This window comes from Puntigrus tetrazona, chromosome 19, assembly GCF_018831695.1.
Source record: "Puntigrus tetrazona isolate hp1 chromosome 19, ASM1883169v1, whole genome shotgun sequence".
In the NCBI taxonomy this organism is placed as follows: domain Eukaryota; kingdom Metazoa; phylum Chordata; class Actinopteri; order Cypriniformes; family Cyprinidae; genus Puntigrus; species Puntigrus tetrazona.
Genome location: NC_056717.1, coordinates 18267961 through 18285290, shown reverse-complemented (window position 1 = coordinate 18285290; position 17330 = coordinate 18267961). Strand labels below are relative to the sequence as shown.

The 17330-nt window shown below is 33.4% G+C and overlaps 1 protein-coding gene across 5 annotated transcripts; it reads left to right on the top strand.

Annotated features, from left to right (window-relative positions):
• Window positions 1–4174: 4174 nt before the first annotated feature.
• tuft1b (tuftelin 1b) lies at window positions 4175–16120 on the top strand. Of its 5 annotated transcripts, none has more exons than XM_043217049.1 (11): window positions 4175–4281; window positions 9620–9685; window positions 10638–10759; window positions 10846–10908; window positions 11092–11181; window positions 12878–12982; window positions 13084–13292; window positions 14042–14147; window positions 15274–15357; window positions 15443–15534; window positions 15708–16120. In XM_043217049.1, exons 3-11 carry the CDS (start codon window positions 10727–10729, stop codon window positions 15778–15780), a joined length of 855 nt encoding a protein of 284 aa, XP_043072984.1. In that variant the 5' UTR covers window positions 4175–4281; window positions 9620–9685; window positions 10638–10726; the 3' UTR covers window positions 15781–16120. The 5 variants fall into 5 exon arrangements, with proteins under 5 accessions (XP_043072984.1, XP_043072987.1, XP_043072986.1 ...); XM_043217052.1 differs by having other exon boundaries at window positions 10635–10759; XM_043217051.1 differs by having other exon boundaries at window positions 4250–4281; window positions 9587–9685.
• Window positions 16121–17330: the final 1210 nt, after the last annotated feature.

Sequence of the window (17330 nt, the reverse complement as noted above, 5' to 3'; positions counted from 1 at the left end):
GGAAATTCATTCTTGGCATGGTTCGCATTCTTGAAATGAAATGTTAAATGCTTGTTAGGATTTTTTCTGTCGTAAAATGTGCCATTAAGATATCATTACAACCCTTTTGTTACCTGCTGGGAAAAGAGCATAGAATAACTGTTAATCAGGAAACAAGAGAAGTCATGCAAGATTATTTTCAGCTGACGTGGCACACAATTAAAGTGAAAGTATAATGTCAAATAACTTAACTGTAAAAAAAAACAAAACTCTTATTTCATTAGTGATTGATGTATTACGTGATCTATGCTGCCCTCATCCGGCAAACAGAAAGCAGCAGACAACGCTTCAGCATTTCACCTCTCCTGTTGTTTTGGGGTCAATTTTTCATTTGTTGAAATTGTGTTAATATTAGGGTTGTGAATATGCAGAGAGGATGGTCCCAAGATTTAAAAAAAACACACAAAAGCTTTATTGTAGCTTGTCAAACCCTACAATATGAAATCCGTTAGAACTTATAAAAATTAAAGACTCTGAGGTTACTTGAACCTGAGACTCACTTTCTTCTTTTTTACATATTTTCACAGTCAAAAGCAGTAAGAGAAAAGCATGAGAAATCCATTTTAACTAAGGGTTTGGGAGACATCAAAAATAGGCAGAAGAATAGCAATAAATACCAAACTTTAAATAAAAAAGCATGACAGAAATCCATTTTAACTGAAAGGGTTTGGGAGACACAAAAAATAGATCAGAAGAATATTTAATATTTTTAGTTTAGTGTCTTTGCTTTTTTCGCAAATTGCACAGAATCCAGTAAAAAGAAAGGTTAAAGGCATAACTTACCCCAAAATTAAAATTCTGCTATAATTTCACCTGTGAGTAATTTCAAATCAGTTTGAATTTGTTTGTTCACAAAAGAAGATATTTTGAAGAAAGTTTGCATGATGAAATGAAAATGAGGCCAATCGCTGCGTGCATGGTACTAAAGCATGGTAAAAAAATAAATGCATATGATAAGACAATAAAAGTGTTTTTTTGATCTTGCATGCATGTCAACCTGTTGTTGGGGACTCCTAAAACCGAAATATGAACCTTTCATAGGTCTCCTTTCGCTGTTTCTCAGAGTGTCGAGAACAACTCCATTTGCTGGTTCATAAAATCTGCCTGTGCATATAACAGGTATGTTGTCAACTGAAAATGTTACTAAATGGAATTTGTCCCAAATTCTGAGAGTAGATGTCCAAAGTAGATGTAAATGATGCGGAACAAAATTCCTTGTCACTGACCTGCATTCTTTGCCAGCATTAGTGATGAATCATAACTACTGTTAATACTGTAGAAGAAAACCAGTTTCTAACATGCAGAACCGCAGTCCACAACTGAATTAAATCAAATCAAACTCTGTTCGATTTCAAGAAAGTGCAGCAAAATCTAAATTTTGTTGCACTTTAAGATAAAGATTGAAAACAACAGTATTTTAGCTGTTTGGAGCTTAGCTGAAATGGTTAAACATTTAACTCGTGCACTATGTGAGCTAGATTGCTCAAGTTTTACATGCGTGAACTGATTTTATTGAGCTTGTGATGACAAGATTCATGTATTATGTAAATTTTTAAGATTATGTAACTTTGTTGCTAGAAGGAAGGCAACTGAGGTCACTGGAAACCTCACTGTGTTGTGTGTGTGTGTGTGTGTGTGTGTGTGTGTATATATATATATATATACATATATATATATATATATATATATATATATATATATATCATAGTTAGATACATGAAAGATTATTGGAGTATGTTTTACAAAGAAATACTAATTTTTATTACACTGTAAAAAAATTATATTTTCAAAATAGTTAATGAAACAAATATTGTTAGAGTACATTTTACAAGTATATACTATACACATTTTTGTTTATTTAAAAAATTTTTTTATTTGCTTTACTTGCTGTTTCTTCTCTGCAATATGCTGTTTTTTTCAACTCAAAAATCAGAATGAATTCTAAAAGTGTTAACCTCTGAATATGCTGATTCACTCAAAAATGGAATTCAGTGTTAAGTGTTTCCATACAAGTTGTATAAAGTCGTAGCTGCTGGTCTGAACAGCAGGCATCCTCAAGTAGCCTCAGGTTTATATAGTTTTGCAGGCATACATCAGTATGACTGTCTTTTGCGTGTGATTTATTGACATTTAGCAGATCAACACATCTATGTTGTGCTCAAAGGCACATCCTATATGAAGTTTTTGTTAGTCAGGCAAATAAAGCTAGCATGGCACATTATTTAATTCAGTCAACTCCATTCAGTTCGCTTGATTACACATTTGTATTAACATGGATGAGAGAGGATTGATCAAAACTAACAACATTGAAAATTACACCCATGAATGCTTGTACTAAAGAGTTTACATAATGATAAACTGCCATTGATATATATATATATATATATAGTATATATATAATATATATATAATATAAATATACTGTATATATATATATTTATATATATATATATATATATATATATATATATATATATATATATATATATATATATATATATATATATGTGTGTGTGTGTGTGTATTTATTTATTTTTTTTTTTGTACCTACTCAACATTTTTTGGAAGGCTATACACTCAAAAATATGTGTGTTTTTGCATCACCAAGGCTATATTTATTTGCATTCTAATTTGCATGTTTTGATTGATTTTAAAATGTATTTTATTGATGGCTAAATTTTAGTTATCATATGCTTATTTGATGCTCAGGAAAAGTATCCAGGAAAGTTCAAAAGAGTAACATTACAAATGCATTTGTTGTCATTATTGAAAAGTTTAGTGCATCCTTAATGAATACAATTATTAATTTCTTTAAAAATTCTGTCCCACAAAGTCGACAAAACACATTGCATTGTTTGATGCATTGTTTTAGTTTTGAAATTATATTTTAAAAAACGCACCGCTTCAACAGAAATCTGCAAACCACATACGCTGCATTTAAACCACACAGTCTTGCAGATATCTGGCTCTCACAATGCATGCTGGGTGTCTTAAAGTCTTAAGAGTCTTCACTCATTGCTATTATGCAGCTCACGCTTTTCTTTTAAATCTACTGAAGCATGACAATGATCTGCCACGATGCTGATTTTAGGATGAAGCGACCGAGTGTTATTATTGCGATTCAGTGCTCTGCAGTTTGCCCAAATGCCAACAAAACAAAGCCTGAACACGAAAACCTGTCTAAAGATTATTTGATTGCGTGCAAAGATGTATTTCTGCTCGGTTTAAACAAGCAAACATGCAGATGCATTCCTTTCAAAGTAATCCATTTCACCTTAAAAGTAAAGCAGCCTGATCCCAGACTCCGCGAGGGGTCAATAACTCGGCACAGAACAGCTCTGTTCCACAACCTGCCAAGATACACAGCATTCATGCAGAAGTTCAACATGCCAGACATGAGCGTTATGAATCTCTCTGAGTCGTTTGCTTCATAAAACGATTCACCTTTTTAATGTATCCGGAAACACCAGGCTTGTAGCAACTGTTGGTCAAAACTGTGTAATGCGGCCCAAAACTTTCAATATTAAATGTAATCTGCAATAATCGAATGCCTTTACATATTCAAAGTTCTGTAAAACTCCTGTTTTATGATGTTCTTTATGATGTGTATGATGTATTTTGTAATCCTGTTTTTATGATTAGGCAGGGTTTGGCAAACTTGGCCATTTAAGCAAAAAAAAAAAAAAAAAAATCCTTCTGTATTTAGTGTATTCTTCTTCGTCTTCTTTTTCTTCTTCTTCCTATATTACGCATATTTTAATTAATTAAATTCATTCATTAAAAATGAGAATTCTGAAATGTTTCGAAACTTAGTAAGCTAGTAAAAATGATCCAATTTAGTAAAAATTGTAAAAAAAAACAAAACAAAACAAAACAAAAACTAGTAAAAAACAAACAAAAAAAAAACTAGTAAAAATTATTACTAAAATTATTTCAATATGGAAAACAACAATAAAGCACGCAGCAGTTGCATGCCGTAACACGTGTAGATCGTTGAAGTGCTTTCCCTTTCCAGTTTTACAGATGAGCTTTTATTTTGTATTAATCTGCTCGTATGGCCGCTGTCAGGAAAAGGCTGATCCAGCGCGCCGTCCTGTAGGGGGCGCCGTGCAGCGAGGATCAGGGCCGGACCGCAGGGGACTCGCCCCCGCCTTGTACGGCAAAACCCAGCCTTCTCATTAAATGAGTCACAGAACAACACATGCAGTACAGTACAGGGAGTCTGCACGGGTCTTCAGAAAGGTAAGCTGGACGCCTTTTGTCCGCGTCTGTGTCTACCGTTTAGCGGCGTTCATGCCTGTATGGACATTAACAGTAATTAAATATTAAGAACGACTACTTTCTTATTCAGTTGGGAAATCCCGTTGTTTGTTTGTTTATTTTTTGTTGAAGAGGGATGTGATTGTTTTATGTTTTTCAGGCTAAACTCTACGCTTGGCTTAATTTAAGCGATTTAGCTGAGTTAATAATATTAATTGTTAATGCAGGAAGTAACTATTTTTTTTTAGCGTTCAACATTAAGCTTTAAGAATGGCGCAAAAATGTTTGTGGCTTTTCTGCGTCTCCGTCCTAACCAGTAAGCGTTAGCTGCACCAGGACAGAAAAACCAGAAGTTCCCATGTAATTATATTATATCTGTTTACAGTTGTGTTTAGTGTGTATTTTAAGCTATGTTCAATTAGTGTGTTTGTGTGGTTTTTAAATGCACTGAAACTTTGTTGTGACTGACCATGTGGTAACAGTATATGATTATATATTCATATCATATCATATCAGATGCCATTTATGTTTGCTCATTTCCTCTGTGTGGAAAATGTAAAAAGCTGACTCATTAGTCTTTATGGCCATTAGCTGTTATAGTTGTGATTTTCATCACTCCACTGAAAACTGGAAATATAAAATGTAAACGACAGCCATTTCAAACTCATTTGTTTGACTATTATATTGCAACGTATGATTGTGTAATCAAATATTTGCTTACGGTTTTAAGACCGTATAGCCTGTATGCAAAATATATTTAAAACGATGCAAGTTCGCTTCTAGCAAATTCTGCAGGTGGCCGTCGACAGCACCAACATTTGTGCATAATTCCCAAACGATAACAGTCTAGGTTGGCGGATTTGATCTTAATATTTGACCCCTTCTGACCAGCATTATCTAATTCACGTACTTTGCTGACTCACTGAGTTTAGCTCGTGTCTTGGCACAGCGGCTCTTGGGAGCAAGATGAGGTAATTTCTTTTAATAAAAAGCATAAATGAGGTAGATGGCAACCTCACCTATTGATCTTAACACCTTTTTACGCATTTGATTTGTGCCAGATGGCCTTCCAAAATGATGCATGCGTGTGAAATCTAGCAGTCGCTTTCGTCAACACAAATTCAGTCTCTTTATATTAATATATCACATATGTGGAAGTTTTTTCTTGCAGGTTTCTGTTAAGAGCGCGAGACATTTGCTTGAAAAGACCAAAAAAAAAAAAAAAGATCATCATTTGCTCAACCTAATGATGTTTCAAGCTTTTGGGGCTTCATTTAAAAATGGTGTGTTGTACAAAAAAAGGTTCTATAGTGCAACCTCGTCAATTTTGATTCGCGTTTTGTAACATATTTTCCTCATACCGATACACAAAGCCTTTGATGCATTGGAAGTGTTCTTATTTCCACTTAAACGATCAGCTTTTGTTATCCTTGGATTCGCGTTAATCGACAAACGAGTTTCTCATTACCAACAATAATATTGCGCAACGTGAACATTGAAAGAATACATCAGCGTTCCGGCTAAACGAAAGCTGAACAAGTTTTGCATAAGAGAGTTTAATAACATTGCATGAGAAGAGGCTGCATATTAGCATGAGGTGACGCATAAGTGCGGATTTTATTCGGCCGACTGTATTAATTACAGAAGATTGCTGCTGAGATTCCACTGAGATGCTGATTTTTACTGTATGCTGTGTATTTCTGTAAACTTCACTTCTGCACCTGAAAGATGTGTGTGTCAGTACGTGTTTGCTAAGTTATAATTGTAATTATTCCAACCACCTCTGTGCGTTCACACATTGCCGTTTCAAATTTATTTTTATATTTATTTATCAATTGTTACAACTTGAGTGAGAAACGTAAGCATGCAAAAGTATCGTGCATTTTTGAATATCATAGTGTTTGGGTTGTTCCCAGTGTCCGTTAATGCCTCAAAATACTAAATCTTTATGTTTATGTTTATCTCTTATTTTAGATTTCCATATTTCTTTGGAGCCCTATCGTTAGCACCGTCCGTCTGTTTCTGGTCTGTTAGCTTGCTCAAACAGATGTGCCAGACATGCTTGTGCAAAAATGAACAGCAAGAGCATGTACGCTTCTAGCAAATTCCACAGGATCAGAACTTGAAGCAAATAATATAATAATACATTTCACTTAGAACTATTAAAATGTTTGCAACGTTCGTAACTTTTTTCAGACGAACACACATTTTTTGAATGCGTGTATACTCGACCTTGAGTTTACGTAAGTTGTTTATCGTTCTTTATCACTTTAAGTGCTCGTGCATTTACAGTAAACAAGCTTCATAATACCCCGGCCTGGTCAGAACTCGCCGTATCAGGTTTTCCAAAGCAAACCGCCGGGCTTTCTCCAACATTTCTGGTCTCTGTGTTCCGTCTTACGTAATGGGACACCTCCGGACTGATTTAATGCGCTGGAGGCTACCGTACAGGCTGTGGGATGAAGCCTGCGGGTCAGATTGAACACAGAGGCTCTGTTTGAAGGTTCGTGCTGTTCTCTTCACGACTCTTCAGGGCTATTATGTGATTTGGTTGAGTTGTTAGTGAATGTTGAGGTACAGGTCAATTCAGCATTGCGACAATTCCTGTTCAGATGCCTAAAACTACTCACATATGCAAATAGGAGATCGGTATGTCTTCATGCGAAGACCATTTGTTCATAAAAGCTTGACGTCTGAGGCAGGTGTTTGTTTGTAATTCTCGTGTCTTGCCTGGAGGGTAAATGCGCATCAAAGACAGGGCCAGCGATCTGATTGCACCGAGAATAAATGATTAGACTATAAACTATTAGCCAGATTCAGAATCAATAATGGCGACAAATGCAAAGTGATGCATGACACATGTTCAAAGTAATGAGAGGGTGTGTGCGGTCAAAAAAGGAACATTAAGTCTTGTTTGCGAGGTGCTTGGGGAGTGCTAGGCTCGATTTAAAACTTTTTCTTTTTCTCCCCAGAATGCACTTTTTCTCGTTCATTGTCAGGCTGCATGCATTTCTGCCAAGTTTGAAGTGTTCTTTCTCGAAATTGCTGTACTTATGAGTATTTATATGCCGTGCGTGTCAGTTTGCAGATTCACCCCGAGGCTGTTGTTCTTTCTCTGATCTTTCCCTTCGCTCTGCCTGCGAGGGTAAGACATGACAGGGCTGATGATTTTTCCAGTAAAGCTTTTACGGGTGTGCACATGTGCGCTGCTTTTCATGCGGGCATACAATTACAGAGGCACAAAGCAGATGAATACAGAAAGATTTACATATCATAGAAATTCGAGGCAGGTGCATGGCCGAATTCATAATAGAAGAAAAAAAAAAGCAAACTGCAGGACTTGTATAGCCATAAGTTGATGAGATACTGTTTTGCACTGGGCCGTGCCTTTCTTTTAAAACTTTTTTAATTGCCCTTAGAATTAAATTTTAAGTGCCAAAGTAAAAAATAAACAAATACCCCCACACAAATATTATCAATTTAATAAGTAATTTAATACATTTAAACATATTTTTGATAAAAGCAAATTTCTCCAATCTTTCACTTTCTTTTAGGTTTTAACAAAGAAATAAACAAAGGGATTGTTTTCTACACACCAAATATATTTTTTATATTTTATTTTGTATATATCATTTTTTTATACAGAGCAACCACATTTCTTGCTAGCTATCACATTTATATTAAGTAATTTTATTAAATAATGATATTTTGTATTTTTTTTTTTACTTAAATAATTAAAGTATATCGGAAATAAAAGTGTTCAAAGGATTCAGGTCTGTAAAAAAAAAAAAATATTATATTTAAAATATATATATATATATATATATATATATATATATATATATATTTTTTTACCATTTAAAATACCTTATCTATCTTTTGCAGCTGAATCATTACTTCAATCTGTGGTGTCACATGATCGCTTATACATACATTTTGATTAAATAACTGTTGAAAAAGATAACATTAGTAGCTCTATAAATGACTTCACTGTTAATTTTAATGGAATGTAGTCAGTAATATGTTGTACATAGTATAGTATAAATCACATCCACAGCAGCATTACAGCATTTCAATTAAAAGCTAGTCATTGTATCGGTCGTGACTTTTATTAACCTGGTCAGCACATAATTAAGTTGACCTGTAGTGTGTTATTATTACATTCGTGCTGTGTGTTTAACGTTTGTGGTATTTCCCACACAGCAGTGACCCAGACGGTGATGACACGTTGGCGTAAGCGTTACACTTAAACGATAATCCCTAAAAAGGTGTTCTTATCTCTTGGATCATAAGTTTCACAGAGGCAGCTCATACTAACCCGCTAAAGCCACACGCAGCCGCTACACCTTCTTTCATAATTGACAGCCATACAAGGCTCGCCATCTGTTTACACAGACGCTCTCCGGCGCGCCTCCACCCTTCAGTGGTATCTGGTGTAGCTGGAAGTGGAGTGAATCAGCAGTCTTCGCCAGTGATCTCACTTTTATTCAGTATCTCTTTCTGCTGTCTGTGGTCACATCCCAGAGGATCAAACCCCATTCTTCTCTTGTTCTCCTGCTTGGACTTGTTGACTCGGTTAGATGTAATCACTTCCTCTCGACTGTAGCTGCAGAACGGATGTTCTTTTGAAGTTAAACACATTCATAAACCATTGTTTGCGATCGTATATGCCGTCATGACTCATAAATCGTTTTGAAAGGGAGACGGTTTTCAAAAATAACGACTGTTTCCATACAGGTTTCCCAAACAATCGCCAATGGTTGGAAAACGGATAGCCTCGGCCAAAAACTTGCGTCATTGGTGGAGACATTGTCAGTGTTTAGGGCTAGTTGTGATGCACAGACCAAAAACCTTTGAATGTTTTCAGTAGCGTCACAGCGTTTATGCTCTTTCTGGGAAAATCAAGACACTAACACCGTACTCATACTTGTCTGCGTATTAAGCTATCAAAAAACTATTTAACACGGAAAAGATTACATCACCTTTAAATCGCCAGATTAAGTACTCAATTATGTAATATGATGTTTTTCCCTCATTCTTTTTGTTTGAGCCTTCACTTCTCCATCTTTCATTTTCAGTGTCTCATAGCCTTAAAGTGGGATTTTTGGCTGCCATAGAAATAAAGGTGTACATATGATCATTACATGGGACTGTTTGCTGTGGAGATTACATAAATATAATTAGACTTTTATTTTGTGCTGTCAAAATAGAGTGTATTTTGGAAACTTGTCTCCCTCCTAATCTAATTTTCTCTAATTATCTGTTCTTTACACCCTTGTGATCTTAGGTCACATTCTTTTCTTTATTTTCTTCCTCGTAGAAATATTGCAGCAGTCAGTGTACAACTACAGAATCGGATGCTGAGACGTTGTAGAAAATCTTCCAGGTATACACTTATATTTAAATAATATATTGCCTATATATATATAGGCACTTGTAAAGACTGACTTTTTGAAGTTTTTTTTAATGTATAGATCTTATTGACTATGGAACTATAAGAATCTGTAATAAATATTATTTGTAAAAAAATATATTATATTTAACCTTAAACCATCTTTAATATTTCATCCTTGCAAAAGTGCTCAGAAGACTTCTTGTAAAGCAATTTTTTTCATGAAATAAATGCTTTTGGAAAAAAAGTATTTTTAACTTTCATCACAAGTAAAACATTAACAGCACAACTGTTTTCAACATTGAAAATAATAAAATAATGTTTGTTATATTCAGCATCTCAGAAAAAAAAAAATAGTATTATTATTGTATATGTATATTATTATATATGGGATACTGAATTTAAGAAACATTTCTCATTATTTTTAATGTTGATAATAGTGAAATAAAAGTTATTTTAAATTCTAGTAAAAATATGTTTTTACTGTATTTTAGTAAATCTAGGATTGGTAAGCCAAAGATAAAAATATATATATATATATATCACATCAACACTAAACTTTATTTTTGGAGTTATATTTATTTCCCAAATTATGGAATGTATACAAATATATATATATATATAATATTATATTAGGTATTTTTTTTATTTAAATGAATATTAGGTCTAATATAATTGTTTGATTATAGTATATGTTGATAAACTTGAGAAGTGGTAGTAATAGTTTCAGATATAATTTCAAATATAATTTTAAGGAATTAAAGAATATTAAAAGCACATAGAAATATTTTTTTTTATCCTTTCTACCACAGGATGCTGTTGTATGCGATACACATGAGTTGTGTGAGAAATGACACTGCAGGTTGCTCAGCTTTGTCCTTACAGGTCTTTGCGCAGTGCAAGACTTTAGAAATGAACGTTACGATCCCTTTATTTGTTTTAGCAGCCTCTGTAAGTGAAGTACCAAATCCTCACCGGACGCACTAACACAGCAGAGGATCAACTGTAAAAGAGACAAAGCAGAACCGTGTCAAAATGTTGACTGATGAGGTTGCGCAGGTGCAAGAGGTCAGTTTTGTCACCACCCAATCGTTAACCGTGAAAAATGTGCGCTATTTGCTCTAGTTTATAACCTGCGTTGCGTTTGTCTTCAGGTGAGATACTGTCTGAAGACTTTGAGAGAGCAAATGGCAGCCAGGCAAAATAACAACAACAAGGTACTACATTCTCACCGCTTCAGATGAATCTCATGAAGTCAGCATATTACATGATACGCAAGTCTGTATCAATTATTTCCTCAGTTGCTTGTGTTCCTCCCATCATCTTGGAATGCTTTACATGTTTCTTTAAATTGCATCTCTAAGCCGTCTCATTTGTAAATAATCTATCTTGTGCCCTAGATTCCGTCCAATGGCTTTAAAGTTGACGTACTTGTCAGCAAAGGCAATGGCTCCAATGGATTTGTGAACGGCTCTCACTCTAAACATCCGGTAAACTATTCGTCACGCAAAGATCGTTCACCTGCGCCGTTATAAACGCACACCTAAATAGAAAGAACGGCTCCTCGCAAACACAAACAAACAGAGACGCTCCCATAGAAAGAGAACAAAAAGCATTCAATCCACTCGCCGTATCACCTTTCAGTTGTTCGGGACCGAATTGAATGCCTTATCGTGAGTATTCCTAAATTAAGGGCGCTTATCATTCAATCGCAGAAACCTTTCAGCTTCTCTGTTTGAAAACGGGATTCTTGTTCTCTTGTACGGACTCCCAAATAATGACGATAATGGACACAAAGCAGCAGGTACGGTTTAGCTTATTTGATGGAGATACAGTGACGTTCGTTGGGAAATAATTTGGCCGAAAAACATTGCCACACTTTTGTTCGTTCTTGTTTTTGTGGTAATGTGCTGAGATGTGGGAGCATACGCACATTAACCTTTTGCTTCTGCCTGTGAAAAGTCACACCCATGACATGATGCCCTTGGGAGCGGCGATTGCCAAACTTGTGGCTGCTCCGTAAACAAGCCGTCATTATGCCTTCAACTACGCATCTACAGCGCCCCCCGTGCACACAGTGTTTTTTTGTGCTTATTTAATCTAGTTCAGAATTTGACATTTCTATTAAAGGCATTGACTATTACAGAACCTTCCACATTTAAACATTAATAATTGATATTTAATAATTAATGAATAAATTGCATTTTATTTTACTGTTGTCCCAGATCCAGATTAAAACATCTATTAAAGTGAAGATCTTTCATGAAAATGTCTATAGATCTATATATTTATAAAAGAATTTTAAATCTATTACATAGTTTAAATAATTGTAAAAATTTGTGCTGTCAAAATCATTAATCGTGACTAATCACATCCAAAAAAAATATGTACATGTATAAATAATTATGGTTTTATTATGTATGTAAATACACACATACAGTATATATTTAGAAAATATTTACATGTCTATATATTTATATTATGTTTTATATAGCATTGTCAAACAATTAATTGTGATTTGTCGCACTCAAAAAAAATGGTAATGTTTTTGTTTACATGATATATGTGTGTATGCTGTGTATATTTATACACACACACACACACACACACACACATATATATGTAAACATGTTATGCTTACATATATAAAATATATTTCTGTATAATATAACATAAAATATAAATGTCAAATATTTTGAATATACTGTATGCGTGTATCTTTATATGTACATACTAAATATATACAGTGCACATACATAAATTATGTAAAAAAAACTGTTATTTTGAATGCGATTTATTGCGATTAATTGTTTGACAGCACTAATTTGATATTATATGTAAATTTAACATAAACATATTTTTGACAGCACTACTAAAAAGAAATTAAATGTACAAATTATATAATATGCTGAAAGAATATATGAAATATACTAAATAAATATAACCACACATCTACAGCACCTCCCATTTGCAGACAGCACATTTTTACTTTAACAATAATAGCTATTTTTCTATGTGCTAGAGAAAGAATTAACCTATCTAAAAATGTACAGTGTAAGAAATATATTAAAAGAGAACATGGGTAACACTTTCCAGTAATCTTCATTAGTTAACTAAGAAAGAACTATACTTCTGCATCCTTTAGGAGCAATTTTAACATGTTTTGTTATGCTTGCACATGGCCAGGAGGATGATGAAAACACTTTAGCCTTGAGAGAAGTCACTAAACATCTGTACACTCGTCTGCAAGAGATGGAAAGGAGACACCAAGAGGAGAAAGAGAGACTGCAGGTCAGAAACATTAACAAAAGAACCGAAAAATGGATATAATTGTCATATACCGTGTCTTTTCTAAAACCGAGCACCTTATTTTTTTTAACATTTTTCGTCAGGCGGAAAACGCTGAATATCAGCGGCGGTTTCTAGAGGAGCATAACTCTCGTGTGCACCAGGCAGATGAACAGGGCCAAAAAGCGGAAGAGATGCAGAAGCTCATGCGTGGATTGGAGCTGGAAAATAGCACACTTCGAGAAAAGCTGGCCGCTAACGAGGCTGACCTTGAGAAACTGCGAAGACTGAAGAATACGGAGAGTGAGGACAGGTCGGGGGCCTCATTTATAACCGTGGCTTATGCGAAAGAACATGAAAAGTTTTGAAATATTACGGTTTACTCGATATTTCCTAAATATTAGGAAATGAACTCTCATGGAGATGAGCACTGAGATAACATAAAATCAATACGCAGACGTTAAACCAAAATATATGCAATAAAATGTAATATTTATTCTAATACATAACATGGATATTGGCTTATTTTTAGCAGTAAAATAAATGTATGGGAAAAAATGGCATTTATAGTCCGTATATCATATTTCCTTAATAAACCTTTGGTGGATGGGAATATGCGTTGAAAATGATATGGAAACTCCATATATGTTTATTTCTGGGAGAAATGTATTTTTTGCATGGTTTTATAAATCTGAAAACTGTTGTATGTAAAATCTAGCTTTTTAATGTGGACGTGGTCCCTGGCCTCTTTTTTGCTGACCCAAATCACTTCTTTTATACATAATGCACTGCTCTCTTAAGTTTGAACTGTTTCCTTGACTACGTTAAATATTTTTCACCTGCAATTTAGGAAGTTAGCCTAATCACAACTCTATTAAGTTGCTTTGCGCTGCCATAGAAACTCATCTTTCACGCCTCTCACATGGAATTCGACTTTGACTCATTCTTACACGCTGGAAGGAGACTCACCCTCTGCGTCGCTAATGCGGTTGTTTCTGTGCTGCATGCAAGTGTCATTTGTGAGCGTGTACACGTGTAACATACAGGTTTTCTGTACTGCAGGTCTGAACAGCTGAAAAAGGAGCTGGCAACCCTGAAGGATAAGAACCACAACTTAGATGACATGGTCAAAAGTCAACAAAGGAAAGTCAGGAACATGATCGAACAGGTAATAATTACTGCGCGCAGGATATTTGGAGAAACACCCAATCATAGAAACAAATTATAAAATGACATCTGAAAACCACTTTATATATGTAATTTGCAGAATTTTATTTATATTCGGTAATGAAAAATGCAGGGCGGGACATAAATGGATCATGAAAAATGGAAACGTTGTGGGAGGAGAGATTAATTTAACATCATTTACAGAAGTACATTTTTTTTTTCATTAATGGAAAATGAATAGCTATATTTTAATTTAATGTAAAAAACTATTTATTTTACTTTTAACATTTAAACATTTACATTTAAATTTATTAAGTGCATTTATATAACTGCTGGTAAATTATTAATTGCAATGAATCACATACAAAGTAAAGGTTTTTGTTTGCAATAATGTGTGTTCTGTGTATATTTAAATACACACTCAGTATTTATTTATGTGTATTTATGTCTATGAATTTATATTCATAGAATTAATATTAGAATCAATATATTTAATATATATATATATATATATATATATATATATATATATATATATATATATACATATATATATATATATATATACATGCGTGTGTGTGTATATATACATAATAAATGTACACAGTAAAAACATTATTTAAACAAACTTTTTTTGGATGATATTAATCATCAGAGAGATAGATGGATTTATAGATGGAAGGATGAATATATGGATATTACTTTTAAGTTCAAATTAAATAATATTTGACATTTTTTATTTGACTTTTAAAAAAACATGAATTTATTTAGGTAATTGTATATATTTTTTTACATTTTCTATTTATACAGATATTTTCTACAGAATGTTTTGTGCAGTATATAGTCTGCTCAGAGATGAGAAGTGAAACTCAATCTCAGTCATAAATAAAATACGCCGTCATTTCCCTGCTGCTCAACTTTAGACTTCACTTTAGATCTCATGTTACACACAACGGCTTCATCCGTAAACACTGAAATCACAAATGCAGGCAAAGCATTACGCCTCAGAAATACAGCTCTGTTGACTTTTTCTGTGGGTTGTTCAAATTTCATTTCGAAACTTAAAAGTGCTTTGAGAGTGATAAGCGCTTGCATTTATTAATTCGTATGGCCGAATATGTTAACAGGTGCAAAATTCACGAACCATAATGGAGCAAAGAGACCGGCTGATCGGCGACCTTAAAGAGAGGGTGGCTTTCCTCGAAGCTGAGGTCAGCGTCTGAGTTATTACAAAGAGTCGCTTTATACATTTCTGCTGTTCACTGTGTGACTGTAAAATATAAATGTGTGTTGCAGAACAGAGAGTTTCATGACCGGATGGAGTTTTATTTGGGCAACCAAACGTCCAAACCATATAACTCGGACACAGGGTCCAAAGTTGTCTACAGGTATCTTACTATATATGCTAATTAAATATCACCTCATTTATACAACCTCGTATAAAACCGTGTTGTTTTGACCGTGTCTTTCAAGCTCCAAATATGAGACATTTTGCAAAAGCACAAAAATATTCAGAACAAGATATCTGATTAATATAAATATCTTCCATTTTGAATTCTAGCAAACCTCTGACGCCGACAAGCCCTGGAAACAAGTCTATGCCATTCATTAAAGTGGTTGAGATCAAGTCCTGAACGACAGAAGAAGACAACTGAGGGGAGAGAGAAGTAACAAGCATTCCTTCTCTCTAAGCATTTGCGCAACAAAGCCCTGTTTAGCACATGAGTAGCTATAGAGGTTTTTCTTATATATATATATATATATATATATATATATACAGTTCTTTGTATATAGGAATATAATTTAAATGTCACATGTATGTTAGACTTGCAGATCATACACTACCTTTTTATGCCTTAAGCAGCTTTATTTATGATCTGCTAGTAGATGTAAGTGGTGATATTCTTATTTCCTACAGTTCTGTCAGTATATTTGTTTTGGCATGTATATAATAGCTATTGTATAATTATTGTTATGACAGCAAATTAAAATAAATAAATAAATAAATAAATAAATAAATAAATATATATATATATAATAATATATAATATATATATAATATATATATATATATATATATATATATATATATATATATATATATATATATATATATATATATATATTTATTTATTTATTTATTGTGATCAATCATATCCGAATTATATTTTAAATAATGTTTGTGTACTGTGTTTTTAAATATATTTATATTGATATAATTTATATTATAATAACATATTATTAAACATGAATTTGTTCTTAAATATATGATTGTGTGCATTTATATATTCACAATAAATACACACAGTACACACACATTATTTGATCAAACACTTTTATGTTCAAACACTTATAAATGCGATGAATCGTTTGACAGCGCTAATTAAAATGCATCCTCCTGTATCTGTACGCGTGTATACTCTAATATACATTTCTGAATTCACTGTACCTTGTAAAGCTGTCTTTTTTTTTTTCTTTGGAAACTGCGATTGTATTGTGTTTTGAAGAACGACTGTTTTTCTGTTACTGTATTCTGTGCTCAACCCTACCTTTCCATCCATCTCTTATTAAATGTGAAAAATTTGTTACTGTAGATGGAATTGTAGCACTACGCACATTTCTCTGGTATTGTACTTTCCCTGGTTTATGTATTTATCTTAAGGGCTAATTAATAAAAAGTATTTAAGATTGCTCACAATATGTGCAAGAGAAAGTAACCTTTTCTTTTATAACCGGCATAACAGATTTATTTTTTTTTATATAATTTGACAATTTTATAATTAAAGACATTTAGTGAATTATAATTGTCCCCAGTTTTTCCTACAATATATACTATATGTCTAAAAGTAGCCACCTGTGTTCAAATTCAAATTCAAATTTTATTTGTCACATACACACACTCACACGGTACGACATGCAGTGAAATGTTTTTTACAACTGTCCAGCGTCAAAATAGAAAACAAAAATATATATATATAAAATATATAAAGAAGTAGTGTGCAAAGTATATATAAAAAAGAAATAAATAAAGTATAGAATATAGAATAATGTTTGTGTTTAAGAAACATTTATTAGACTATGGTATTAGAATATGGATGAAATAATGTCTGTGTATGCTGTAGTTGTAAGATTTCTCTTCACTCAAATGGCTGAAACAACCTGTGTGCACATACTTTCGTGTATA

Bases quoted from the DNA above. Each gene is read 5' to 3' on its own strand.
- tuft1b (XM_043217049.1), top strand. From the start codon at position 10,727: ATGTTGACTGATGAGGTTGCGCAGGTGCAAGAG. The intron at 11,182-12,877 runs GTAAACTATTCG...GCACATGGCCAG, and splicing joins GCTCTCACTCTAAACATCCG to GAGGATGATGAAAACACTTT. The intron at 13,293-14,041 runs GTCGGGGGCCTC...TCTGTACTGCAG, and splicing joins AATACGGAGAGTGAGGACAG to GTCTGAACAGCTGAAAAAGG.